Raw genomic sequence first — 26,886 nt, 5'->3', positions numbered from 1 at the left:
GACATACGCGTCTAACGCCCGAACAGGGCAAAGCAAATTATTCGCCTCCTGGTCCGATTTCGAAAGGGAGGAGGACCTCCAAGTGCCACGAAGGAAACGAGATACCAAGGGGTCTTTCCCCACAGACATTCCACCCAAAGGACTGTGGTAAGCACCTATGGCCGCCACATAGACCTTTAAAGTGGACGGGGTCAGACCTGCAGTGAACCGTTCCTGCAGGAACTCCAGCACTGTACCAATTGGGCAGTGGACTGGGTCCAACCGACGGTCACTACACCAAGAAGTGAATACTCTCCACTTCAGGGCATAAAGTTTCCTCGTGGAGGGAGCTCTGGACTGTAGAATGGTCTCAACAACCTCGGTTGAGAGACCTGACTCTATGAGCTGGGCCCCCTCAGAGGCCAAGCCCACAGGTTCCACAGTTCTGGCCGAGGGTGAAATATCGAGCCCTCTGCCTGGGACAGAAGGTCCCTCCTGACGGGTAACTCCAGAGGATGCCCGTCGAGGAGGGACACAAGATCGGGAAACCATACTCTGCCCGGCCAGCGCGGGGCTATAAAAAGCAGGCAAACCCGGTCCCTGCGAACTCTTTCCAGAACTCCCGGGAGCAGAGCAACTGGGGGAAAGGCGTACAGACGTAGCCTCGGCCACGTCTGTACCATAGCATCCAGTCCCAGAGGAGCTGGATGCGTGAAGGAGAACCAAAGTGGACAGTGAGACGTCTCTCGAGACGCAAACAGATCCACTTATAATTTCCATATCAGCTCCACCACCTCGGGGGTGGAGCCACCATTCCCCGGGCCTCGGCCCCTGTCTCGACAGAGTGTCTGCTCCTATATTCTGGACCCCGGGGATGTAGGCTGCCTTGAGTGACAGCAACTTCCCCTGGGACCACAAGAGGATATGGCATGCCAGCGCAAACCCCCTTGATATAGGCGACTACCGACGTGTTGTCCGTATGTACTACACATGGTGTCCCCTGAGACCTGTGATAAAGCTCCTCAGAGCCCGGAAGACAGCTAACATCTCTAGGCTATAGAATGCCAGGAACGATGATGGTCTTCCCACAGACCTTGAGATGAGCGACCCTCAGGATCGCTCCCCAACCCGTGAGGGAAGCATCCGTCGTTAGCAGTTTGCGACGACAAGGAGCTCCCAGCACTGGGCCCTGGGACTGGAACCAAGGTTTCTTCCACATAACCAAGGCACGTAGGCATCACCGCGTGACCTTGATTGTGCGAAATGGGTTGCCCCTCGGGGAAAAACCCTCTGGTCCTGAGCCACCACTGCAGGGGCCTCATGTGCAGCAGTCCAAAAGGTATCCCGTTGGAAGCTGCTGCCATGAGACCCAACAGTCTCTGGAACTGTTTGACAGTGAGTAGCTGGCCTAGCTTTACACTTCTCACAGCTGCCAGGATGGAATCGAAGCGTGGCGATGACAGGCGCGCCTGCATCGACACTGAATCCCAAACCACGCCTAAAAAAGTGGTCCTCTAAAATGGAGAAAGCACACTCTTCTTGGCGTTCAGCCGTAACCCCAACTCTTTCATATGGGCGAGAACAACATCTCGATGTTGAACCGCCATCTAATGCGACTGAGCTAAAATCAACCAATCGTCGATGTAGTTCGTGATGCGAATACCCCGGAGGCGCAGAGGCGCCAGAGCTGCATCCACGCATTTGGTGAAAGTGCGGGGTGATAAAGCCAGGCCGAATGGAAGAACTCGATATTGGTATGCTTTGCCCCCGAAAGCAAACCTCAGGAACTTCCAATGACACGGACGGATGGAAATATGCGTCCTTGAGGTCTATCGTGACAAACCAGTCCTCGGACCTGATCTGTGGCACGATTTGTCTCAAGGTTAACATTTTGAACTTGAGCTGCATGTACTCGTACAGAACTCGAAGATCTAAAATGGGACGCAATCCCCCATCCTTTTTTGGAACTATGAAGTACCGGTTGTAAAACCCGGTTTCCCTGTTGGAGGGGGGTACATATTCTATGGCCCCTTTCTCTAACAGAGTGTTTACTTCCTGTTCCATAACCAGAACCTGCTCGGGGCCCACCACTGTGGGCAGGACCCCCATAAACCGCGGTGGGCGTTAATAGAATTGTATCTAATACCCTTTTTCCACGGTCTGCAGGACCCAACGAGAAACATTTGACAGTAGCTTCCACGCTGTCAAAGATTCTACTAGAGGTACCAGTCTCTCGAGACTGGTTTCTGGATTTTGTTGCTGTTGAGTAGTCGGTTCGTCGCCCTGTAACGGCGCACCGGCAGGGAACGACCAAACAGACTGCTCCAGCACCCTCCTCAGAGGGGGCGGGCATCCCGAGGCCACTACGTTTCCGGGTGGACCTTGAGATATGTGCTCGCCGGAGACCGCTGCGCCCTGTAACACCGGAGGCGGCAGGGTTGGCAGAACGGTCCCCTGAGGGCACCGAAGAGAGACGGCACCGTATTTTTCTCCTGCTGTTGAGTAGTCGGTTCGTCGCCCTGTAACGGCGCACCGGCAGGGAACGACCAAACAGACTGCTCTAGCACCCTCCTCAGAGGGGGCGGGCATCCCGAGGCCACTACGTTTCCGGGTGGACCTTGAGATATGTGCTCGCCGGAGACCGCTGCGCCCTGTAACACCAGAGGTGGCAGGGTTGGCAGAACGGTCCCCTGAGGGCACCGAAGAGAGACGGGCACCGTGAAAAGAGGTGTTCACCGCTCTGCTTCGGGGGGACTACCCTCATTTGTCCTGAGCCCTCAGACATCAGGACTTTTTCCCAGCAGCCTTCTTGGCGGTAATAACGGTCCGCAGATCCGTTTTACCCCTCGAAGACTGCTGGGTTTGAGAGCGCCCTCCGTGTCCCCGAGATTTTTGTGGGGGAGCACGGGAGGACACACTCTGTTTTTGAGTGGCACGATGTTCAGCGCTCTTTTTAGAGGAGTGAGGCTGCTCCCGCTCAGCAGCCTCAATGAAAGAACGGCGGGGGAGAAGTTTTTGTAATGCAGCTGCCTGTTTAGCAGCTTCCTGAGATTTAGCTACCGCACTGTTTACTGCATCACCAAATAAACCAACAGTGGAAACCGGAGCATCTAAGAGAACGTGCTTTTCTTTCTCTTTTATATCGCTCAAATTGAGCCACAGATGCCTCTCAGTGGCCACCAGGGCTGCCATAGACCGCCCGATTGATTTAGCGGTCTCCTTGGTGGCCCTGAGAGACAGATCTGTGGCTCTGCGTAGTTCAGCCACTGTGTCAGGACCAATTCCCCCGCCCTCCTCTAAATCCCCCAATAATTCTGCCTGATAGGCTTGCATAATAAACATCGTATGCAGACACGCTGCAGCTTGGCCATTTGCGAACCCCAGGTCTGAGATCGCCGCCGAGCCTCAGCCGCGGCGGGACCCGAGCCCTGGGGAACGCGATCGGGATTGAACCGAGCCAAGCGGGATCGGAGCGTGCGCAATGGAAGCGCGTCGCAATGCACACAGTCACCACCCTCGAGTGCTGACTGGGCATGCTCCTCACCCAAACAAACAACACAAAGAGTGTGAGTATCACCTCCCGTTAAATAACGCGGGCAGGGATGGACACACACTCTAAACTGCTGCTTGCTCGCCATACTGAATATATATATATATAATATAGACAGACAACACCAAATAACAAGGACAGATTCAACACAGAGCGCAACTGAAGACTCAGAAAGCTTTCGTTTTCTGTTTCGGGCCGGCTTTTATAGCTTCCTGGTACGTGACGTCACCCGCCTCTGACGTTCCGCCATACCATTGGACTGATTTTACATGTGCTTCAAGACGTCATCACGCAAAGCGTTCCCATAGCGTCAGTTTTCGACGCAACGGGAGTTCCCTTGAAAGGGAACTGGATGGGCCAGTTAAAATAAGGCAAAAAAAATAAATAAAAAAATAAACGGGTTCCCCTTCATCTCCGTTTCAGCGCTTTTCTGGGCACTGAGGACAGCGACTCAGTAGCCTAACAGTTACCTGAATTTAATGCGTAATTAGCATAGGTTAAAAAAGAAAAGAAAACTTAAACAGGAATTTTTTGTTGCTTTTTTAAGACAATTACAATTTCATTTAATTTATTGTTTAGTAAAATTATAGGCCTATTATTTTTAGTTTATTAACAGCAACAACAGCTGTAAAGATGAAGTTGACGATCGCCATATCTCCGTAGTGAACGCGCCTATAGAGAGAAATGCACATCATGGATTACATCTCTGATTATGTAGCCTATTTCTTTTTGTTTTAAATTGTTAAAAAGACATTTCAAGCTTTCTTAAGATATATTTCATGTCTGTGAGGCCTACGCTGAGTTTCGTTAAGTTAGGATGAGAATGAGATGCGCTCCAGTTCACAAGCGGACGCCTCCATGATTAGGCCTATATCGTCTGCTATATTTGCTTCTTGGTTCCAGGCAATTGGTTGATAATTTTTTTTTATTAAAATTAAGATATAATTTATACAAAACGAAATTCACTTAAAAAAAGTCTTTCTACAAAACAAAACTTAATTAAGTGGTCAAAATCATGTCTGACCCACGCCATGTCTCTCGATATATTGCGCATCCTATCTTACTCTGCGGTTCACTTTTCATAATCAACATAGATGAAAAAATAACATTATAATATTTTAACAAATATGAAACTAAATGAGCTTATTTAATGGCTACAACACGTAGGCTATAGTAGACCTACAGACTCTCTATTTGTACAAATTGCTGCACATTCATTTTATTCTGAATTTTGCACACATAAGTTGAAAGTCATTTGTTTGTGCATAGCAAAACATATCTGCAACATTTATCAAGTTCACTGATAATTATGCGTGCATTTATTAATTATTATCTTAATGAATAATGAAACAAGGACGAAGCATGTAAACTGCGTTGTTTGTTTAGAATGGAATGGATCGCAAATAGATCCGAACGAAGAAACGTACAAAACCATAGTAGAAAATGGGTGGGCCCAGACCTAAAATGGGTGGGCCCAGGCCCACCCGGGCCCAATGGTAGCGCCGCGGCTGCCTGCGACACACTGGCTGCGTGGCGTGAGCGTCTCAGCTTTACAGGTTGGAGTTTGCACACTGCCTGCGTGAGACACGCGATTCAGGCGCGGCTCGAACCGCTAGAGTGCAGAACAGCGGAGTTTGTATGGACCGAAGTGCATGCCTGAGCTTGTGTTTTCGGTTAAGCTGCGTTGCTTTGACATTGTGGAAAATAGAATAATAGAAACAAAATGTATTAGTCTTTTTACCCGTTATTATTAATCTCGTTTTTAATTTAAATTAATCTCGTTTTTAATTCAACTTAATTTCGTTTTTTCTTTATTTAAATTTCGTGTTTTCTTTATTTAAATTTCGTTTTTTCTTAATTTAAATTTCATTTGTTTTATTTAGCCTAAATTTCGTTTTTTCTTTATTTAAATTTTGTTTTTTCTTTATTTAAATTTCGTTTTTCTTTTTTTAAATCTACCCTTTAGCCTACTGTGTCAGTAATTTGTTAGTCAGAAAAATATTAGACAACCTTAAAAGTATCGCTTAAGTTAACAGACCTGTGTGTGTGCGTTTTATATCACCAGTGCAGTGTCCGTTCTCGTAGCCCTGCCCGTGTGAGGTGCGCCATTTCCCACTCGCGCTGTTCTGTAGTTTACTAAATGTTTATTAATTCTGAATGTGTCCCGTTTTGCGTGTCCATCTATATTGCACCAAATGCGACATTGCACTCCATGACCTTGACCGTTTTGGACGCATAGGTACCTCAGCGCCTGACGCCATTTTGTTTTCCGACTAGTCGATAAGGGCCGACAGCGCCGACTAGTGGTTGTGACAGTCGACTAGTCGGCTAGTCGACTAGTTGATGAAACCCCTACCATGAACCCACTTACACAGCCGCACTCGAACATCACATGACTTTACAGAGATCCATTTTCAGTTGCTATTGCTAATTAACGTATCATTAAAGAATTAGGAAATAATTTTAACATATCTCTGGGTTGGAACACGATGAGAAAAAAATGGGTAGGGGCTGTATAAGTTCATTATTGCCAGCCAAATCACTGGAGCAATTTCAGTTTCAGTGTCTGTACTTTCGGGGAAAGCTTGGTTGAGTCCAGGTCCATCAGGATTTTACACCTCAAATGTACACTTCAGGCTTTTAAGGTAGCTCAAAGTTAACATCAGCCAACATTTAGGAAGCCATCCATGAACCCACTTACACAGCCGCACTCGAACATCACATGACTGCTTGGACACCCAAAAAAATTAATAAATAAAAATAAAACTTTACAGAGATCCATTTTCAGTTGCTATTGCTAATTAACGTATCATTAAAGAATTAGGAAATAATTTTAACATATCTCTGGGTTGGAACACGATGAGAAAAAAAATGGGTAGGGGCTGTATAAGTTCATTATTGCCAGCCAAATCACTGGAGCAATTTCAGTTTCAGTGTCTGTACTTTCGGGGAAAGCTTGGTTGAGTCCAGGTCCATCAGGATTTTCTGGTACACCTCAAATGTACACTTCAGGCTTTTAGGGTAGCTCAAATTGAGCGCGTAGATCAGGCCATATAACATAACAAATGCATGAGTGACACTCTGCAGGTTGTGGAGAACCTCCACACCTTCCAGCACAACACAGACATCAGTGAAGCGTCCATCACCTTGACCATGATCCTCTGATTGTACTTTGTAGATGCCCATAGTCTTTCCTGCCATTTCTTCCTCTGCCTCTCTGGATTCAATGTCCTGGAATGTATAAACACACACTTAAAATATAATATTACACACACACACAACTTTTCATTAAAGCACACATCATATATGCATTCATGAGAATGGAATGGATGCAAGTTCAGGATAATGACCTTAAGACCTGATCACCCCATAAAAGCCTGGAAAAAAGTCACAAGGCTGTGGATAATGTTAACAACACAATGCATTTTTATCTCCAGTTGTGCAATTTCCTATTAATGTAACAACAACAATATAATATCTGAAAATTATCCAAGTATTAGTCTTGTTCTCACTTGATTATGGGTCAACCCTTCACTTGGGGTAAGGTTTTGTGCTTTAGAACGGAGGGATTTACGGGGAGACTGCAGAGATTTGTCTTCCAATGAAGCCGTTGACCTGCCACAAAAAAATGCAGTTAAAAAAAGTAACTAAAAATGGAGACACTTCTCATGAATGCTGTGCACCAATCAAGTCAGGATGAGTGTAGTATGTCAGTCGTGGTCTGGTGGTTAGAGTGTTGGACTTGTAAGCAGAAGGTTGTGGGTAAGCAGAAGGTTGTGGGTTCGAATCGCAGTGCCAGCAGACAATGACTGAAGTGTCCTTGAGCAAGGCACCTTACCCCCATTTGCTCTACAGTGATAATTGGCCACTGGATAATACTTGTAAGTCGCTTTGGATAAAAGCGCCTGCCAAATTAATACATGTAAATGTCCATCAAGCCTGAAACTTAAAGGGATAGTTCACCCAAAAATAAAATTTGTACTCACCCTCGTGAGTAAATCCAAATCCATATTCACCTCCGTTTATCTTCAGAACACAAGAGTTCCATCCTCTAACTCCCTGATGAAGCGGTTTGTTCCAATGAAATTACTCTAATAAGCCGCAGGTGCACCATGACGTCACTTACTGCTATAAAGCTCATATCACTACATAAAACGATAAAGCTTACTCCTCATCCATCAGCCCCAACAGTAAAAAAATTCATGCTTGTAATTGTAACTTTATTTACTTTTTGACATTCGGCTTTGGCTTCACTGACTGCCTCAGATCCTCCGCTGCCTTGAGAGAGAGAGAGAGAGAGAAAATTATCTCCTTGTTTTTCTGTATAGACAGCAACCATAATTATACTAAAAGGTGTGCTAATGGATGAAGACAGAAATTACAATATCTTAGTAAACTACATTGTTAAAAAGATACGAGAACCCACCAAAAATCAAACTTTACATATTTTTAAAATCTATATGTGAAGTTACACCTGTAAGATAACAAGTGAATACAAGAGAAAGAAATGAGAAGGAGAGAACGACAGTACAGTGGGGGACAACAGTGAAAGAGCAGGAAGGAGAGAAAAGGAGACTAAGAGGAGAGTAGGGTGGAGACTGAGGTAGGGAGAGGGCAAGTGAAATGGAAAACAGCTGATTAGTCCTTTACTAAAATGTCCACATACTTGCCATATCTTCAGAGACGACAAGAAGGCTTCCTTCTGTGCGATGTTCTCAAGGCGCTTGAGTTCATAAGCAGACAGTCCAGAACATGCATCCTGGTGATACAAGGCATTTCTTACCAAACATTTCCAAAATCATATCAATGCAGTAAAAATCGCTGGTTCATGAGCACTAGGAAATGCCTGTGTCCTCACCTTGTTGTTTAGGCGAGGATTGTTGTTTCTGGCGGAGAAGGGGCATGTGGGTGCCATAACCCGGACAATTTCATCTTCAGGTTCCTCTGGACCAAGCGGATTTAATTCCCTCAGAGTGACAGCTCTACCACCATTTACCTTGCATGATTTTTTAATTCAAAACAACCCAATGGACTCAATGTTGAAATACTGGTGGTCAATGTGTCCTCATGTCCATTCCATTCTCATGAACACCCAATATTATCTAGATGGAAATAATTACCAGCACACTATTCCGATACATACCACATATTCTTTAACAAGTGTGTCCAGGTCTTCATTGAGGTAGATGCTCAGACAGCTCATCACACAATCTCGCCTCACATTGATATCTTCATTCTGGGGGAAAAAAACAATCTGTTAAAGCCAACAGATTCAAAGACATTTCTCTTCTTGACCACATCAATCACCTTGTTTTACACTGCAAAAACTAACAATCTTATGAAGTTTATTTGTTATTGAAACTCATTTTCAGACTCCTTAAAATAAGATGATTGTTACATCTTTCTATCAAACAAGTAAACTCCCGTTGATTTCAGTTTTAATTGTTGTTTAATTTTATTATTCTATATACAAGGCTTTAAAGTATAAAAGGCTAAAAACAAGTTTCAATAACACTGATATTGTTTTATAACAATTTTTATGGAAGAGTAATAATATATTTTATACTACTAATTAGGTAAAAAATCTTGGTAAAATTAAGTTTTTGCTAGGTACCTCAGTAAAGCTCACAAACGTCAGAGGTCTGAGAAAAAAAACTGACATGATCTTCCCAAGCTTCACAGATGACACAAACCATATAGTTATCAGATTAGACAAACACGTACATTATTCATCTGGCCCATTATGGCGCTGATCTTTCTTCCTGCAGCACCACCTTTGGCATTAAAAATCTCTATCAGTTTGCCAGAGTGACGGTCCAGTTCTCCAAGGAATTTGGAGGTCAGAGGTACAGTTGTCAGTCGCATAAATTCAAAGTTGATCTGTAAAAGACAACACATAGGATACTGATTTGAAATGTTTGTAAACATTGATAGAACAAATTACTACACTTCACACTTACCTCACAGACGTCAAAGAGTGCCGGCCATCTGTCTAGAAACTCTGCAATTGCTGGCTCCTGAAGAACCTCTTGCCTCCTTATTGAAAAAGTATGCTGCATCATTTTCTTTATCTCAGCCTCATCTTTTTTCTTCTTTTTTACTTCTGTCAGTAGAGCCACTCTTTTTGCCTCCATACTCTCTCTTGTTTCACCGCTGGGCATGCTTGGACAGAAATTAACTTCTGCCTTCCTGGCCTTTTTCACGTTAGCAGCAGGCTTCTCCTGGCCTATTTGTTTATTCTTCAAAGAGTTGACTGTAACCTCAGGATGTCCAGCTCGGCTGAGAAGAAAAACATTTTAATAAATAGACTTCTATGACTCTGTTGAATTGTAATTTAATTTCTTTCACCACCTTGCGCCAGCATAAATTGGTTAATGCAGAAGAAAGGGTGCTTCGGATGGGATCAAAGCTGATTAAAACATACCTGAGTTTTGATCTGAAGTTCATCATTTTTATCTTTAAGTAGTGCTTCCAACCGCAGTAGCCACTGCGAGTTCCTTTTTCCAGAAGACATGGGTGAGACTGTACCAAAGCCTTGACGACCTCCTCCAACTGCTCATCTTTTGGATACACTGTGTATTTTATGATTTCTTTAGCTAAGCCCTCAAGTATATCTGATCGGACTTTTCGAGTAGGAGATAGCGAAGTTCCACGTGCATTGAACTCATTTTGTCCAGTCTGGAGCATCATCTCAGCACAGTATGAGAAGCGAGGTATAACAAAGAGATCGGGCCAAGAAGAACACCGGGTCTCAGGTGATGACACGATGATGGTATCACTGCTGCTGTAGGAATCTGAATCATTTGCATCATGTGAAGCGGAGCTTACACTGGAAGGAGTACCTGGGACTGTGGGCCTGGCATCTCTTGTGAGTGGATTAGAGCTAGTTGTCTCAGAAGGCATGTATACAACTTTTACAGTGGCTTTATCTTCAAGTTCTGAAGTTGACATAAGGTTCATGAACTGATCGTTCATTTCTCTGTCTTGGAACTGAAGCTTGAATGGCTCAGTCACTTGAAAGAAATTCTTAATTTGAAGAGCAAATTCATCCAAGGTGTTTGGTATTCCTGATTCAATGATGAGTTTTCTTGCATCGCCTTCACCTCCGAAAAGGACTCTGAAAGTCACGCGTCCTGGCATTCTGATTTGCTAATCTAAGGACAGAGAGTGGACAGGTAATAGTTTGGTTATTTAAACACATACACCAAAGTAGAAGGCACAGACAGGAGACAGTCTATAACTGATAAGTTAAAATGCTTAAAATGAGCCAAATGTCAGGATTTAATTTTCTTGTTTTAAACAAAGATAATTTGCCAAAGAGAGAGTAACATTGATTTGCTTTAATAGAATAAATATAAAGAAACAAGGGATTCTTTGTTAAATTCGGCAAGGTTATTTTACTTTCTTATAATTGGTTCTTTGGTGTCCATTCTTTCTCTTTTTGTTAAATTTAATTTTGAAGTTTTTTTTGTTTGTTTTTTAAACTTTAGGGGAAAAAATGTGGTTTCATGTAAAAATGGCATAAGATTTTCTAAAGTTTGTGAAGCTGCATCACATTTGCGGCTCTAAACGGGTTTAATTTAGCGTGGCCGAAGGGTAAAGTGGCTCGTTAGATCATAAAGGTTGCAGTCTCCTAGTATAGAGGATGCTAGGACAGCTAAAATTTTCAAAGCAGTGAAGCAGATGAGAATCATACCTTTGATGACTATATGTCTTTTCAGTGTCACCATGCGTCTAGATCCGACTGTGTAGGCCACAAGTGGGTAGCAATCTCTTAGCTCCTCAAACTGAACAAGGGCAACCTTTCTATCTGGTGACAAAGTCAATTGAAAGGCCCTAAAATGATCCTGATACCAAGCAAAATACAAACGAACTATGAAGCTCAACTCATCTCCTACTATACACATGTTTAGAATTTCTGCAAATTCAGGCACTCCAGCAGTTGAATCACATACAACCAGCATTCCATTTCTGTAGTTGATACCCTTAGTCGTGACATTATTAGCAAGATTAACTTGACTAATGTCTGGATATTTCTGTCTTAGAGCCACTACGATCTCCTCATTCAGAACATCAATAGGGATTGTGGAGATATTTGTCACTTCCAGATTTGAAGTACTAAGACTAGATGAATGCAAATGGTAACTGATTAATTGCTGGTGTTTGGTTGCCAAAGTACAAGCAATATTCCTGAAATTATTTGTGTGCCGGGCAACTTGTTTAAAAAAACTATGTTTAGCCTCAAATCGTATTGTCCATAAACCCACAAGAGGGCCAAAGCATGTGATCAAGTGCGAGTAGTGCTCAAGATAGTGGTGTTTAGGTTTCAGTGTTTCACCAGGGATTAGCTCAAGTAGTCTCTCCCTGTGCTCCGACACTTTGACATCAAGGTAGGCGATTGTCTCTCTGGTGTGAACAGGTGCCACAACTAACTCTACAATTTCCTTCAGGTCTAGTATAACTTGCCAGGCAAGCTCTTCTTCTGGTACGAGGTCTCCTATCAGAAATGGAAGGAAATGTATAAGGCACCAATTCTCATGAGCGTTGCCACCTACTGTCTTCCTTCTGAAATAGGTGTGTGGTATAGGATGAGGCCGATTCTTTTTGTCGCTCCACTTGAAAGGAAACTTGAGGATACGTGTGTTAAGAGACTCAAGACTGAAATACTTTTTAGAAATCAGAATGTTCAAACACAGTGCTAGCTCAAATGGGACTATCCCTTCAAACAAATCATGCACTAAGTCTGGGGGATAGCCTGTGCTGACATGAAAATGTTTGAGATGCTCAGTTAAAGGGCAAGCTCGCTTCAGTCCAAAGCAACTTGTTTCAGTGTCCTGTGCAGTCTTCAGATGTGTGCCATGTATTTCTTTGGATCTCAGAGAAAATGCACCACAATAAACATCAGTTGTCTGGATCTCTTCTTTTTGAGCAGTACAAAAGCGACAAATGTAATGCCCCGAGAAGCTTTCTAGAAAACCAGCCAAAGAATGGGCACCCAAATTGTCAGCAACTACACAGTACACTGTGCCCTTGACAAAAATTCCTAACTGTGAAACATAAACACCGTGCTCTTCTAATGTGACAAGATCATGTAATAGTGGCTCTAATATTTTTTTATATCCATATGTCTTTACATAATTACTCTTGCACAAAACTGCTAAATAAATAGAGGTGAGTGCTGAGTGGGAACCGGGTTCCAAGTTATTGAGAATCCAATATATGCTGCACAACTTGTGTTTCTTCCTTGAAGTGCCCAAAGGATTACACAATTCAAAGTCATCAATGTATAAAGTTAAACTAAACCTTAACTCGTCACTTGACAGGAAAGGGTTTTCTTTGAAGTAGGTACCATCTCTTATGGAACGATACTCCTGGTTTTCAAGCTGATTCGTGTTACTACCCTGTGTTCTGCAGCTATCAATAACACTATTCAACACTTGAGGAGAATTGAGTATCTGCTGCAAAGACCGCAGTAATGGGATATATTGAAAAGACGCGTTTTTTTTATCATCAAGAACAAACTCCACTGGCTCAACTACCTTAAACACTTCTTTGTAGTACTCTTTCCTCTTATAAGCTGTTGCAAGGGGGCCACCTTTTCCCAGTGCATTTGCCAAAGGGCTGGATTTACACAGTAAATCTGCTAATTCCTTAATAATCAAACTATCAACCTCAATATTTTTACTTCTGAAAAAATTTGAAATACAGCTAAAAGTTATAGGCACAGACACAGTACTCAGCAAGTAGTGTAACTCATCAAGAAACTCGTCTATTGCAGTGGATGGAACATGAAAAATGTTTTCCAACTTCAATAGAATGGAGCCAAGTTTTTTTTCTACAACTTTAGGGAGGTCTTCTGAAATATCAATATCACTATCTGCATCCGCGCCTGAAAAATCAACATCTATGTCTGCAGTACATATGGGCCCCTCATCTGCTGGACTAGACTGTGCACTGACTTTAACTACACCTGCTTTGAAATCCTTTAGACTGTGAGGATTATGCTTACGGTTTTTATGCGAGTTAAAAGTGCCATATATGTTTGACTGATATGTACATCCCTCAAACATACAAGTTACATTTTCATATTGCCTAAGATGCTGATTAATATGGCTGAAGTATTCCCTCTCTGTTGCAAGTTGTTCAAAACCACACGTATGACATGAAAACGTAGTGGACTGTGCACCAACTTTGTCTAACTTGATATGTGTGACCTAAAAGTTTCTTCCAGGTTGTGAATGTGCAAGGGCAGTCTACATATACACATGGATATCGGAAAGTCCGGCTATGGTGTGAATGTCTCAGCCTAAGATGTTTTAATAATTCATACCTGGAAGATAACGAACTTTCACACAATTTGCAACACCACATTCACACAGCACCTGTGAATGAAGACAAACACAAAAACAACTCTATTAGGTTATTTGTGAACTTAGCTGCATTTTCACTTTAGTTTTTTGTTAGGGTTTAACAACATTAATGATGCTCCAAACGTATAAGCTAGCTCTTTATCAATTGTATAATGTAAAATAATACCTGGAAAAAACCCACATTTTCAACCTAGTCTTATATAAAACATTGTAGGCATAATTATCATTTTATATTGTAAATTAAATACTTCACATTTTAACGTTTACTCTAAACATTTCAGTATTATATTGAAAATCTATTTTACATTACATGGACTGAACATTAATTAAAACTTCATTTAATATATGTTCTACATTTTAACGTGTACATCTTTTAACTTATACTTACAAAAACCTATGTTGCCACGTGGAGGTGTGAACACGGCGAGAGGAAAACGAAGAAAATACCATAAGAGTTACGTTTCTGGAAAAAAGAATGAGAGAATGAAATGATAAGTGGTGTCAAACATTCAATTCTGTAATCTAACTAGCCGTAAAACAGCAAACATTAGCTTACATATTACAGTGACAATTCTTGACTTCGAATTCGATTCTCTTTATTTTCACAAACATAAAAACCGACAGCAATGGGTTAATTTGATGCATTTTAAAGTTGTTTGACCAAGCTAGCTAAAGTTACGATGCTAACGCGGGCTTCTTGTATTCTCCGGTAAAACGACGTAAAACCGTTTAAAAAAATCACAAACTACATAAAACGTCTCAGGTTACGACTGTAACCTATGTTCCCTGAGAACAGGGAACGAGACACTACGTCAGAATGACGCTATGGGGAACGCCTCAGGCGTGACAGGTGTCTGAAATCAAGTATCAACTCACGTCAATCATGTTGACCGGCGACAGCCCGTGAATCATCAGCTTGAATGATTAACGCGCGACCTGGATGTATAAAGGGGAGCCTTGCACACATGACAACATCCTATCGTCTGAAGGGACTGTTGCAGGCAGGCCCCGAGGCATGGCAGGGAGACGTAGTGTCTCGTTCCCTGTTCTCAGGGAACATAGGTTACAGTCGTAACCTGAGACGTTCCCTTTCGAAAGGGAACTCTACACTACGTCAGAATGACGCTATGGGGAACGATATACCAACTCCACCATGATGAGGGGAGTGCATGCCCAAAGGCAGTGACAACTGTCCGAACCAGTAATTCAGAAAACACTGGAACCACTCACCCCTAGGTCACATCGGGCTGTCAGTGACAGCACTCCCTACCGGTCATAGCCCAAGCTAATGACCCAAGAGACCGCCAGAACACAGTTAATGGGGGGTATATCTGGGCCAGCTCAAAGGCTTAGGACCACAGCTTCCAATAGAAGGGGTCACTTCTAGGGAGTGTGGCTAGGGGACCCAAGGGACCCCCAGCCAGTCACTATTCAGGGGAGCGTGCCACCTGAAATACCACCAGGCTGGCCTGGTGATCTATACTAAGACACACAGTCTGGCCATAGCCTGTCTGTCCGAGACAGAGCCTCTGGAAGTTGCCTTGGATAAGGCATCCAGAAACCAAAGGCCTGCGAAGCTGGCAGAAACCATTCAGTTCCGGAACACAGAGACGGGATCTCCCGGAGAGTGTGACTCAACCTCAAGAAACGACGGAAGTCGTCCACTCAATCCACGGGTCTACCCAGTGCTCGCTCCGAACACTGGTGAAGTAAGAGAGGGTTCAAACCAGGAAGGTCTACTGAGACCTAAGACCTGATGACCTCCTCATATGGAGAGCTCCAGTACATGAGGGCTCATATCAGGAAGGCCGGTGAGGCCTGTAACCCGGCGACCACAATATGTGGGAGCTCATACTCAGGAAGGCCTGAGAGGCCTGAAACCTGGTGACCACAGTAAGTGGGAGCTCGTATTCAGGAAGGCCGGAGAGGCCTGTAACCTGACAACCACACAATGTGGGGCTACCTTCAGAAAGGCCTAATGAGGCCTGTTACCACAAAATGTGGGAGATAGCTTGAAAGGGAGGCGCCTGTCGTAAAACATTGCGACAGCAAGACGCATCTAGAGTGGGACCCAAGTGAAGAACCGGAGTCTGAGCCACGTAAAAAAGGGAATGAAGCAGAAGCGCATTACCCTTACCATAAATATGGATTCAAAAAAGTACATGAAACGAAAGTGCGTGTACTTATGCCAGTCTGAATCCAGGAAGGCCTGGTGAGGCCTCTAACCTGGCGACCACAGTAAGTGGGAGCTCGTTTACAGGAAGGCCGGAGAGGCCTGTAACCTGACAGCCACACAATGTGGAGCTACCTTCAGAAAGGCCTAACAAAGCCTGTAACCACAGAATGTGGGAGATAGCTTAAAAGGTAGGCGTCTGTCGTAAAACATGGTGACAACAAGACGCATTTAGAGTGGGACTCGAGGTGAAGAACCGGGGTCTGAGCCACGTAAAAAAGGGAATGAAGCGGAAGCGCATTACCCTTACCATAAATATGGATTCAAGAAAGTACACGAAACGAAAGTGCGTGTACTTATGCCAGTCTGAATCCAGGAAGGCCTGGTGAGGCCTCTAACCTGGCGACCACAGTATGTGGGAGCTCATACTCAGGAAGGCCTGTGAGGCCTAAAACCTGGCGACCACAGTAAGTGGGAGCTTGTATTCAGGAAGGCCGGAGAGGCCTGTAACCTGACAGCCACAAAAACGTGGGGCTACCTTCAGAAAGGCCTAACGAGGCCTGTTACCACAAAATGTGGGAGATAGCCTGAAAGGGAGGCGCCTGTCGTAATACTTTGCGACAGCAAGACGCATCTAGAGTGGGACCAGAGGTGAAGAACCGAAGTCTGAACCACATAAAAAAGGGAACGAAGCGTACTGCGCATAACCCTTACCATAAATATGGATTTTTAGAAAGTGCACGAAACGAAAGTGCGTGTACTTCATTCTAAATCCAGGAAGGCCTGGTGAGGCCTCTAACCTGGTGACCCCAGCATGTGGGATTTCACAATGCGTGGGAGCTCACATTCAGGAAGGCCTGATGAGCCTGCATCCTGACATGTGGAAGCTCACAACCAGCGAGGCCTATACCCTAGCGACCACAGTGAATGGGAGTTCACATTCAGGAAGGCCGGATGAGGCCTGTAACCTGACATGTGAAACTCATAACCAGGAAGGCCTAGGAGGCCTGAAGCCTGGTGACCACTGAATGTGGGAGCTCATACTCAGGAAGGCCTATGAGGCCTGAAACCTGGTGACCACAGTATGTGGGAACTCACATTCAGGAAGGCCGGATGAGGCCTGTAACCTGACATGAGGAAGCTCATAACTAGGAAGACCTGCGACCACGGTGTGTGGGAGCTCACATTCGGGAAGGCCGGATGAGGCCTGTAACCTGACATGTAGAAGCTCATCACCAGGAAGGCCGAGGAGGCCTAGAGCCTGGTGATCACTGAATGTGGGAGCTTAATACTCAGGAAGGCAGTGAAGCCTGTAACCTGGCGACCACAGTGTGTGGAAGCTCATATTCAGGAAGGCCGGGTGAGGCCTGTACCCTGATAACCACAGTATGTGGGGGCTATATTCAAGAAGGCCTGGTGAGGCCTATAACTTGACAACCACAGTATGTGGGAGCTCCTATTCAACCACAGTATGTAGGAGCTCCTAACCAGGAAGGCCGGATGAGGCCTGTAACCTGATAACCACCTTATGTAGGAGCTCACATTCAGGAAGGCCGGGTGAGGCCTGTAACCTGGCGACCACAGTATGTGGGAGCTCATATTCAGGAAGGCCTGGTGAGGCCTGTAACCTGGCGACCACCATGAGTGGGAGCTCATATTCAGGAAGGCCTAGTAAGGCCTGTAACCTGAAACCCAGTACGTGGGAGCTCATAACCAGGAAGGCCGGATGAGGCCTGTAACCTGATACCCACAGTATGTGGGAGCTCAGCTCACTACAATACATTACCTGCCTACCAAATATGTCCCAGGCTCTGTACAGGAGACGAGTTCTGAAAAAGAAGAGAAGAAAAAATGTTATTTGCGCACAAAACATTTTCACTCAATATAAAACCTGCGGCGTGCTTGGAATGAAGCACGCCAGGACTCAGAAACTCAGAAAAACCTAAGTTCTACTGTTTCACCAGCCTGGTTGGAAGGCGCTCCTATCAACCAAGCTGAAGCGGGCCATCAGAGAATTCTTGAACTCATCATGGGCCCTGCCCCAGGCCTGATGTAGGAGGAGCCTGGGAACGATGGTGGTTCGGGGGCAAGATCCAGGGAGGTGATGTCTAGCGTTCAGTCTGAGAACGTTTATTCTGGATCACCTCCCTGAGATCCTGCCTCCTGCGGGAGTTACGCCTCCTGCGCGCCCTGCCCCCTCTATTAGGAGGAGGGGGCGCACGGGAAGCGACACTGGCCCTCTGGGTCTGCCTGTGATCCTCAGACCACGACGGACCAGGCTCTCCCGCCTGCCTGGGCTGAGCCGAGGACCTCCGCGGTATAAAGCTCTTAAATGCCTCAGAGCGCGCCCTCGCCTCCCTGAACTTATCGACCACCGTCTCAACGGAAGGCCCGAAAAGCTCAGAAGGCGAAACCGGCGAATCGAGGAGAAAGGTCTTTTCTTTCTCCCCGATGTCGGCCTGGTTAAGCCACAGATGCCTCTCCGTGGTCACCATAGCCGCCATCGCACGACCGACGGAAACGGCTGACTGTTTGGTGGCCCGGAGAGCCAAATCCGTGGTGCGCCGCAGCTCTGCCATCGCGTCAGGGGGCAGGCCGGCCCCCTGATCGAGGTCCCGCAGCAGGTCGGCCTGGTAGGCCTGAAGGACCGCAAGGGTGTGCAGAACCGCACCTGCCTGACCTGCTGCCGTGTACGCTCTGCCATTCAAGCGTGATGTTGTTTTCAGCGGCTTGGATGGCAGGGTTGGAGCTCCCAGTGACGATGGCCGACCAGAGGCGAGATAGTTAGCCAACGTCTCGTCTACTGGCGGCATCGACACATACCCGTGCTCTGCGGCCCCCTCCACAGCAGCGAAACTGGCCCGCTGATGCAAATGAAGGCGCGCAGAGAACGGGTTCTTCCATGCCTTCTCGATCTCAGAGTGGAGATCGGGAAGGAATGGAAGGCTCGTCCGAGCCGGTGGCCTACGGGTGGGGAGGAACCGATCGTCCAACACACCACGAACAGGTTCCTCCCGGACGCGCCTCCACTGCAGCTGCAGTCTGTTGGTGGCGCGCCCCATAACGTCCACCAGCTCAGCGTACACTGGGCAGGAGGGCTGAAGTGGTTCAGTCTCAACCAGACTGACATCATCAGCAGCCAACTCCTGCCCGGCCCGAAGAGAACCAGTTACAGATCCATCAGAGAGAGACAAACCATCTTCCACATCGACCTGTAACTCACCCTCGTCAGCTGGCAGATCATCCGTGAGGTTAACGCCCCTCTCCAGCTGATCTGCCAGCTCCATCTGAGAGCCCCACGAACTCAAGCGCCGCTGAGCCTCAGCCCGAGCGGGACCAAAACCGCGGGGTTCAGATGCCGCGCTCACTTCCCTCGAGAAGTGAGACAGACGAGAGCGGAGCGTTCTCAAAGAAAAACGCTCGCAGTTTGCGCAGGAAGCTCCCTCGAGAGCTCCCCGCGCGTGCTCTTCACCCAGGCAGAACACGCACAGATCGTGTGAATCCTCCGGTGTCAGAAATCTGGGACACGGGTCGGCACACTTGCGGAAGGTATTCCTCTGCTTCTCTGTACGTTTCATTTTCTTTGATTGCACTCGAGAAAATACTCTATTCAAACAAAGCAGTCCCTGAAGACGAAAAGATGTTGTCATGTGTGCAAGGCTCCCCTTTATACATCCAGGTCGCGCGTTAATCATTCAAGCTGATGATTCACGGGCTGTCGCCGGTCAACATGATTGACGTGAGTTGATACTTGATTTCAGACACCTGTCACGCCTGAGGCGTTCCCCATAGCGTCATTCTGACGTAGTGTAGAGTTCCCTTTCGAAAGGGAACTTATCATAAATGGATTAATATTATATACACTCGATGCAAAATAAAATGCATAATTAGAACAGGAGCAAAGGATGTTTCGGATTACTTACCAACATGTGTGTGACGGGTTCCCACAATATCTCGAGGGCTTGTGTCCAGCGAAAGTGACGTCGTTTCCTGTTTCCCAAATGGATTTTTTTTCATAACTTTGATGAAAACCAATCACATAAACTTTAAATAACAGAATCTTGTTTGTTTTATAACTCTTATTATTCAAACAATGTTAGTATTTATTAACTAATTGCATTAAATAAATTGTAAAATTGATTAAATCTTTTAGAGTTTATTTACTTTTAATGTATAGATTTTAAAAATATGAGTTTTTAAATAAAATCAAATAGATGTAAATGCATAAAAACTAACTCTGCCATGAATCATTTCTGTGAGTGTACTGCTCAATTTTTATACTTTTGACAGGGAGACAACTCCGAAGTAACGTTAGTCAATTCAGCAAGACACCTCCTGAATTTGCTCACAAATGCAATACCTTCCCCTGGTCCTGTTGGGCCCAGTGCCCAACACAGAGCTACCCCTGTTGGGCCCAGTGCCCAACACAGAGCTACCCCTGTTGGGCCCAGTGCCCAACACAGAGCTACCCATGTTGGGCCCAGTGCCCAACATCAAACTGGCCCAGAGACTCCAAGGTGTTGTGTCTAGTTTCCCAACAAATAACACACACACCCAGATTAACATGTATAAAATAATGTGATGCATCTTCTGAACACGCATGTCATTCTAGCAGACAGGGAAGGAGTCAGGAAAGAGGGACAGATGGCCGACCCAGTGTCCACACAGAAATGACAAGGTCCTTCACTGTATTTGGTTTCTTTGTCAGACTGACTCGTCCCTTACATTCATCAATTTAAATTCTCAAACTATAGCTAGTGAGATGTGTACTTGTATTGTGTAATGTCAAATAAAAAAAATTATCATCACAGGTCTTTTCCTGCCCTTTTTGGAGCCAGGGGACAGCGCCGGCGCAATCAAGGGCCTTCCAACCACTTCACACCAGTCAAAGAGATAGAAGTTACATTTTATCTCTTACCCAAGATTGTTGAGCGCACTCCCAAAGGCAGTGAAGAAGTTTTCCATCTGCAAGCTGGTTTGGGACGCAGGTCCACGCTGATACCAGAGAACTACACCCATGATGAGGTGAGGCAACTTTTTTTTTGTCATATAATATTTTAATATAGTCCACTATCAAAACCAATGTTTTTTTGTCAATATGATGGTATGATTTATATTACTCTTGAAGGTATGTTCAACCCTCAAAGATCTTTATCCAAAACTGGAAAATGTGTCTGGGGGCTGGCTGATTTACAAAGGAGCAGGTACATAGAACTTACCCATGGCCAATCTAATCTTGGTATAAAATCATTTGAATCAATATCTTGAGTGATGAGTACTGTCACATTTCAATAGAGTTCAACTATTAAATAACTTTTCCTGTTAGGAGGGTGGGGTTCTAGAAAACTATATATGGTGTCTCCTGGGGACAGTGGATATACTGGGCTAATGCTGAAGACTGCAAGTATGGGCAGAAAGGGTGTCCTATATATTGCTCCGATACAGGAGGAACTAGACACTCAACCACTGCCTCCGGACTCCAGGTCCTTCTCCAGTATGCCAAAGGCAATGTGCCACTCCTGTCACACCAGCTATCCATTGCAAATCCTAGCGCTGCATGTTGAAACATGTAAGCCTTCAGATACTTATCCACAGGAGGTATGTACAGACCCATTGTATGGATAATGTTGGATTTGGTCATAACTTGTATAGTGGCCAGTTCCACCTGATGTGATGTGGATTTTTTTAAGGTAATTAAGCTATATTTGCAATGAGGCTGTTAATTAATGAACAGTTTATGCAAAAACATCATCTGTTGAACGATGAGTAACAACAGATATATGCAATCATGTCACAATTTCTTTTTCAATTTTGTTATTCCTCCTGACAGCCTACGGAGGAAGATGTGATTTTTGTGTCCTCAAAGACAGAGGTATGTTGTGATGTGTTGAATGTTTATTTTTGAGGTATTATTGTCTCCACCTTTTTATGTTAAACATTTAAGTGATTCTAGTTGCTGACCGTGTGCCCAATCTGTGGCCATAATTTTCCTCCCAATGACCTGGAGGCACATGCAAGCGAGTGTGGAGAGAGGTAACAGAATCTTAGCACAATTTAGTCAATATAAAAATGTCAACATATTGTAGCATTTTAGTTAGAGATATCCCTCCAAGCACCTGTCTTCCCACCAATGGATTAATGTATTGACCAGTTTGATTTAATACTTTTAAATTGACTGAGCTGTTACCACAAAGGCTGACTGTGCTGTGTGTGATATACATTTACTTTCAACAGTACACAAGTTTTTTTTTTTTTTTTGGTTGTCATTGTTGCCATATGATTTTTATTGATCAGTTAGTCCTGACCATAACAAAGTTACTTTCTCTCAAAAAGTCCACCTTTTAACTTAAACTTTTATATGTGGCTTCTGTACTGAGTTTATTGTACACATTTTTACATTTAAGGTCAGAGGATATGGGTTTTACTCTCAACTTCATACTTGCGTTTTATCATTTCAGCAAAGCTGACTTCATTCCTTCAACTTCAAAACAAAGGATGAGCATTTCTAGGTTTGTATGCTTCTATAGTCTCCTTCAACAGTGAATAACCTAAGGCTCTCAAACTTTTGGGGCCAAGTACCTCATATCATGTCAAAGAATCCAGGGATCACCTGTAAGCTATGACCATACAGAAGCAACAAAAAAGTAAATGGCACAAATATGCAAATACTAACACACAATAGAGAAAGAATAAGTCACGTACATACACCACAGTTTGACAACCTCTAACCTAAAGGAATTAAACAGACAATATACGCTTTCCAGAATCACACTGCCTAACAGGCATTTATTTCTTCCTCAGCCTTGATGATGTCCTGCAGGCCATCTCTGCTGCTGTTAACAACGAGGAAGAATTTCCTCTCACTGTATCAAGATCCCATGTGGTGGAGCGGGGCCTTGCTCAATGGAAGCGACAAAAGAGGGCATTGCCTACCAGTCGGTTAAAAATCAGGTTCATAGGGGAGGCGGGCCTTGATACAGGGGCGCTACGAAAGGAGTTCCTCACAGGTACACATATATTTGAACTAGAAAAGCACTCGGAAAGCACAGACCTCCGCCAAGCAGCTCGGATTTCCCGGCATTGTATTATTTTTATCCACTTTTCTTCAACCGATCACCAACAAAATTTAATCATCGGTTCTGTTCCCTTTTCCCATTATCAACATTTCCTGAAAGTTTCGTTGAAATCCGTTCATACCTTGAGTTATTTTGCTAACAAACAGACAAACAAACTCCATCAAAACCATAACCTCCTTGGCGGAGATAAATATGATTTAAATTTAAAAAAATTTTAAATTGCAATAGAAGTGACAGTTACATGAATGGAGTTATTATTTGTGTTCAAAGAGATGGTTGCAGGGATTGAGCAGAAGCTGTTTGAGGGTGACCAGACTGGAAAATGTCCCAAATATTCCCTGTTGGATCTTGATCAAGCAAATTTCAGGTAAGACATGCTTGCATACAGTGGGGTCGATAAGTCTGAGTCCTCAAACAATATTTTGTTTACATGTTACAGGGCTGAAAGAACTCGGGCATGGTGCCTGGATTCAGGCTTGAGCCATATATGACAAGAAAAAAAGGAATTGTGTTTGATGACTGAAAATATTTGATAATTTCAGGCACTGACAGTGTAGTTGCTTACATGGGCTCTGATTGGCCCACATGGTCCATTGAGTCTATTTATATTGCTTCCTCTGTTCACACCATAAAATAACCCGATGATGGTCCCAGTGACCAAAACATTGTTCTCTGACTGAACTTTATATGCAAGTTAAGATAGTGTGCGGGAGCTTTCTCTGTTTCAGTCTGTTGCCCTTCTGGTCCTCTCCTACATACCTGTCTGCCTCTGTAGGTGTGCATACTTTTTTATTGTTTTATGTTCAGTAGGCTAAATGTTGTGGCTTGTGATCTTAACACAGTATTATGCATGTATGTCCTCAGGACATAACTATGTTTCTACTAATTTATATGGTTTTCTTTCAGAAGTGCTGGTGAAATCTGGGCTGCAAGTCTGGCTCAAAGCGGACCACCACCCTGCTGCCTCAAACTTTGGTGCTACAAGTACTTGTGTGATGGGGAGATACAGATTCAGCACATTTCCAGAGAGGATGTCTCTGATGCTGAGTATATATCACTTCTCTCCCAGGTAAGAGGTCTTAAGGGTTTTAGAGCTGTAAAATGTTTGTCAACACACATTATTCAGTGTTTTTTGTTTTTTTTTCTCTGTGTGTGTGTGTGTATGTGTCTTTTTAAGATTGAGACGGCCACAGAGGCTACAATGACTGAACTGATTGAGGACATTTTGAGCTGTGGCTATAATGGACCTGTTAATGTTGAAAAGAGAGAAGAAATTCTTCGGTATAATTGTTTTTTCACTATGCTAATCCTTGTCAAGGATGTTAATATTCATGTTTTGATTTTTTACATTTCACTTCATATTGATATTATTTTTTCATTCTATATTTTAGTGCTGTTGTTCTTCATGCCATACTTCGGCTGCTGCCCCTTCTCTCCCAGCTACGTGAAGGTCTGAAACTTTATGGTCTCGCTGATCTAATGAACCAATACCCAAACATCTGCCAACCACTCTTTGTCCCCGGGAAGGAGGTGAAGGTGAGTTAATAAATGTAGGGATGTACTGATACCACTTTTAACTAACAATAGTGATTCCAAGTCCTAAACTCAGCTCATTTCAATTACCAATCATGCCCTTTACTTAAACTTTTTTTGTATAGACTTGGAGTGTGGGGTCAATGGACAATAATAATGAAGATATTAAAGTTAAAGGTCCACGATGTAGAATTTTCCTAAAAACAATGTATAGTGTCATACAAAAGTAATCCTCCCCAATCATCACTTATGACCCACAACAAATGTGAGGTGGTATATTTATCTACAGAGATACTGCCTTCTGTCGGTATTTTCTGGTTTTCTTATTATTTTGCTGTGTTTGGGACATTTCTGTGTCAACCTTTGGGTGTGTAGCCCACAGCCAGCATGTGTGAGGTTGGGACTCATAGCATAGCAACCAGGTAACATAATTGTGTTTTTATGTGCTGCTTCTCCTTTTATCTCTCTCCTCTGCTTTGTGCTGCTCATCTGCTGTCAGTGTGTCTTTTTTGACTGACATAGTTTATTTCTCATTCATTTGTTCTCACCAGCACCGCTTGCTCTATTCATTAACTCTCTTGCTCACTCGGCCACCACTGCTCTCTCTTTCTGGATAAACTCATAACGATACATTGTTTCTCTCACCAGGCTGATGCTGACTTTGTCTTTGCGGCTTGCCAACCTGAGTTCAGCGAGAAGGGCTCCAGCAAAGAACAGGTGGAAGTGAGCGTTATGAACCATCTACAGGACTTCTTGCAGGAGCTGGAAGCATGTAATTGCTCATTTAGTTTTCTTCTTGTAAAGTCTGTTTACTTAGTTTCTCTGTCTTACACATTTCATGAAGTTTTCATGTAGATTACATTATCATTGTAAGTACACTTATGTAAGATATTAGATTTCCAAATTCTACCTCTGTGCTGGTACAGGTAAATCAAATATTTAATTTACATGATTGTTTGCTTTCTGTCTCTGAAAAGGTGAACATCCTGAGGTGGGTGACACAGTAGACTATCCAGGTCACCTGTCCCCCAGTACATTTCTCCAGTGGCTCACAGGACAGGGCCACATTCCTGTCTTACCAGAAGAGAAGAGAAACTTCAGCGTCTTTGTGCAGTTCAATCACACCTGTGACATCCAGTATGGTTCACATACAGTTTGCTACCCAACAGTCACTGCATGTAGTAATACCAGCCTGCCTGTTAAGCATATGTGAAATGTTGCAGTTTCAAATATGCAGTGCTAATTAGACTACTGAATGTTTTTCTTTCATGGTTTAAGTACAATGCATATACATTCAGACTCAAATAGTAATAGATAAGATATTTGTGCAGTCTTTATTTAATTTGTGAAATTAAGTTTGTATCTGTTAACCCAATTCATTGTTCATGGGTGTAATGTTACAGTTCAAAAAGCATTTCCATATGGGCATCACACCATTACAATGTTTGTCAGAGAAGATGTCCTTCACTGCGTTCTTTCCAGATTCCCTGTGGTTGTGTCAGCTTGACAGAAGTCCAATAAATACAAAATCTTTGGAAGCAAAATACAACATTTTGTGGCATTTTTTTGTTTTCAATTACTTTGCTGTGAATGGAAGGTGGACTATAAGGTGCCTGGATACATGGGGTCCTAGACTGGACTTGAGCAATCATTAATTATTAAAAGCCTTTTAGTCCTCTGATTGGCACAAACATGACTGTCAATGATGGTGAAGTAGGTACAATGCATGTGCGAGTGTGGTCAAATAAATGTCTCTTCCAAAACTATTTGAATGAGAAAGGGGATCAATGGCAAGGCGTAGAGTTTCAATGTCCTCGGTCTTCAATGGACATTCCATTTCTGGCACGGTAACACCTGTGTTGGCAGAGTTATGAGAGAGCCCTGAGCTCTCCCAATCAATATCCTCAATTTGGATTCCCTAAAACCAACAGAAATAGTATTATCAGTATATAGATTGAAAAAATCATTTAGAGGCAGGACAACAATGTCATTGGCATTATTACTCAACTGCCACATCTTCCTCATACATCTCTGGCTCGCGGATGGGGTGCTGCAGCATCCCAAGCTCCCACAGCTGGTTTGGGGTAAGGAAGCCCTCTGTCCTGATAGGATGATCGTTCCATCCAGCAGAAAACTTGGCCAAATCAGCCTTGAGTCTTGGAAGGAAGGTGTACTGAGCACAGAAGAGATGGAGATTATCCGAGA

General features: G+C 44.0%; 3 protein-coding genes across 5 annotated transcripts; 1 reads left to right on the top strand and 2 right to left on the bottom strand.

The window, feature by feature from the left end:
- Positions 1–6,188: 6,188 nt before the first annotated feature.
- LOC309502196 (uncharacterized protein) lies at positions 6,189–20,257 on the bottom strand. Of its 3 annotated transcripts, none has more exons than XR_014207181.1 (7): positions 19,996–20,257; positions 14,288–14,362; positions 8,673–8,765; positions 8,388–8,525; positions 8,196–8,288; positions 7,758–7,803; positions 6,189–6,760 (listed from the first exon to the last, which is right to left on the bottom strand). XR_014207181.1 is itself a non-coding variant. In XM_082174473.1 (7 exons), exons 3-7 carry the CDS (start codon positions 8,730–8,732, stop codon positions 6,574–6,576), a joined length of 528 nt encoding a protein of 175 aa, XP_082030599.1. In that variant the 5' UTR covers positions 8,733–8,765; positions 14,288–14,362; positions 19,996–20,223; the 3' UTR covers positions 6,189–6,573. The 3 variants fall into 3 exon arrangements, 2 of the variants coding, with proteins under 2 accessions (XP_082030599.1, XP_082030600.1); XM_082174473.1 differs by having other exon boundaries at positions 7,758–7,807; positions 19,996–20,223; XM_082174474.1 differs by lacking the exons at positions 7,758–7,803; positions 8,196–8,288; positions 8,388–8,525 and having other exon boundaries at positions 19,996–20,057.
- LOC309502188 (sterile alpha motif domain-containing protein 3-like) lies at positions 8,782–12,375 on the bottom strand. Its single transcript, XM_082174464.1, has 3 exons — positions 9,954–12,375; positions 9,490–9,808; positions 8,782–9,409 (listed from the first exon to the last, which is right to left on the bottom strand). The coding sequence occupies exons 1-3, from the start codon at positions 10,667–10,669 to the stop codon at positions 9,233–9,235; spliced, it is 1,212 nt and encodes a 403-aa protein (XP_082030590.1). The 5' UTR covers positions 10,670–12,375; the 3' UTR covers positions 8,782–9,232.
- A 206-nt stretch (positions 20,258–20,463) lies between the features above and the next one.
- On the top strand, positions 20,464–26,202 carry LOC309502685 (uncharacterized protein). The gene is made up of 15 exons (XM_082175151.1): positions 20,464–20,589; positions 20,685–20,750; positions 20,884–21,097; positions 21,201–21,276; positions 21,399–21,670; positions 21,903–21,944; positions 22,026–22,105; positions 22,531–22,581; positions 22,874–23,079; positions 23,419–23,515; positions 24,055–24,217; positions 24,326–24,429; positions 24,540–24,684; positions 25,330–25,453; positions 25,659–26,202. The coding sequence occupies exons 2-15, from the start codon at positions 20,743–20,745 to the stop codon at positions 25,892–25,894; spliced, it is 1,818 nt and encodes a 605-aa protein (XP_082031277.1). The 5' UTR covers positions 20,464–20,589; positions 20,685–20,742; the 3' UTR covers positions 25,895–26,202.
- The last annotated feature ends 684 nt before the right edge of the window (positions 26,203–26,886 follow it).

This window comes from Leuciscus leuciscus (assembly GCF_965113295.1).
Source record: "Leuciscus leuciscus genome assembly, chromosome: 7".
In the NCBI taxonomy this organism is placed as follows: Eukaryota; Metazoa; Chordata; class Actinopteri; order Cypriniformes; family Leuciscidae; genus Leuciscus; species Leuciscus leuciscus.
This window is presented reverse-complemented; position numbering and strand designations above follow the sequence as displayed.

Excerpts from the sequence above, each read along its gene's own strand:
- LOC309502196 (XM_082174473.1), bottom strand. The coding sequence starts at position 8,732 with ATGAGCTGTCTGAGCATCTACCTCAATGAAGACCTGGACACACTTGTT. Across the intron at positions 7,808-8,195 it reads CGTCTCTGAAGATATGGCAA|GCAGCGGAGGATCTGAGGCA; the intron begins GTATGTGGACAT and ends CTCTCTCTCAAG. Across the intron at positions 6,761-7,757 it reads CCAAAGCCGAATGTCAAAAA|GACATTGAATCCAGAGAGGC; the intron begins GTAAATAAAGTT and ends TATACATTCCAG.
- LOC309502188 (XM_082174464.1), bottom strand. The coding sequence starts at position 10,669 with ATGCCAGGACGCGTGACTTTCAGAGTCCTTTTCGGAGGTGAAGGCGAT. Across the intron at positions 9,809-9,953 it reads AACTTCAGATCAAAACTCAG|CCGAGCTGGACATCCTGAGG; the intron begins GTATGTTTTAAT and ends TTTTCTTCTCAG. Across the intron at positions 9,410-9,489 it reads CACTCTTTGACGTCTGTGAG|ATCAACTTTGAATTTATGCG; the intron begins GTAAGTGTGAAG and ends TGTCTTTTACAG.
- LOC309502685 (XM_082175151.1), top strand. Across the intron at positions 24,430-24,539 it reads AAGAGAGAAGAAATTCTTCG|TGCTGTTGTTCTTCATGCCA; the intron begins GTATAATTGTTT and ends TCTATATTTTAG. Across the intron at positions 24,685-25,329 it reads TCCCCGGGAAGGAGGTGAAG|GCTGATGCTGACTTTGTCTT; the intron begins GTGAGTTAATAA and ends TTCTCTCACCAG.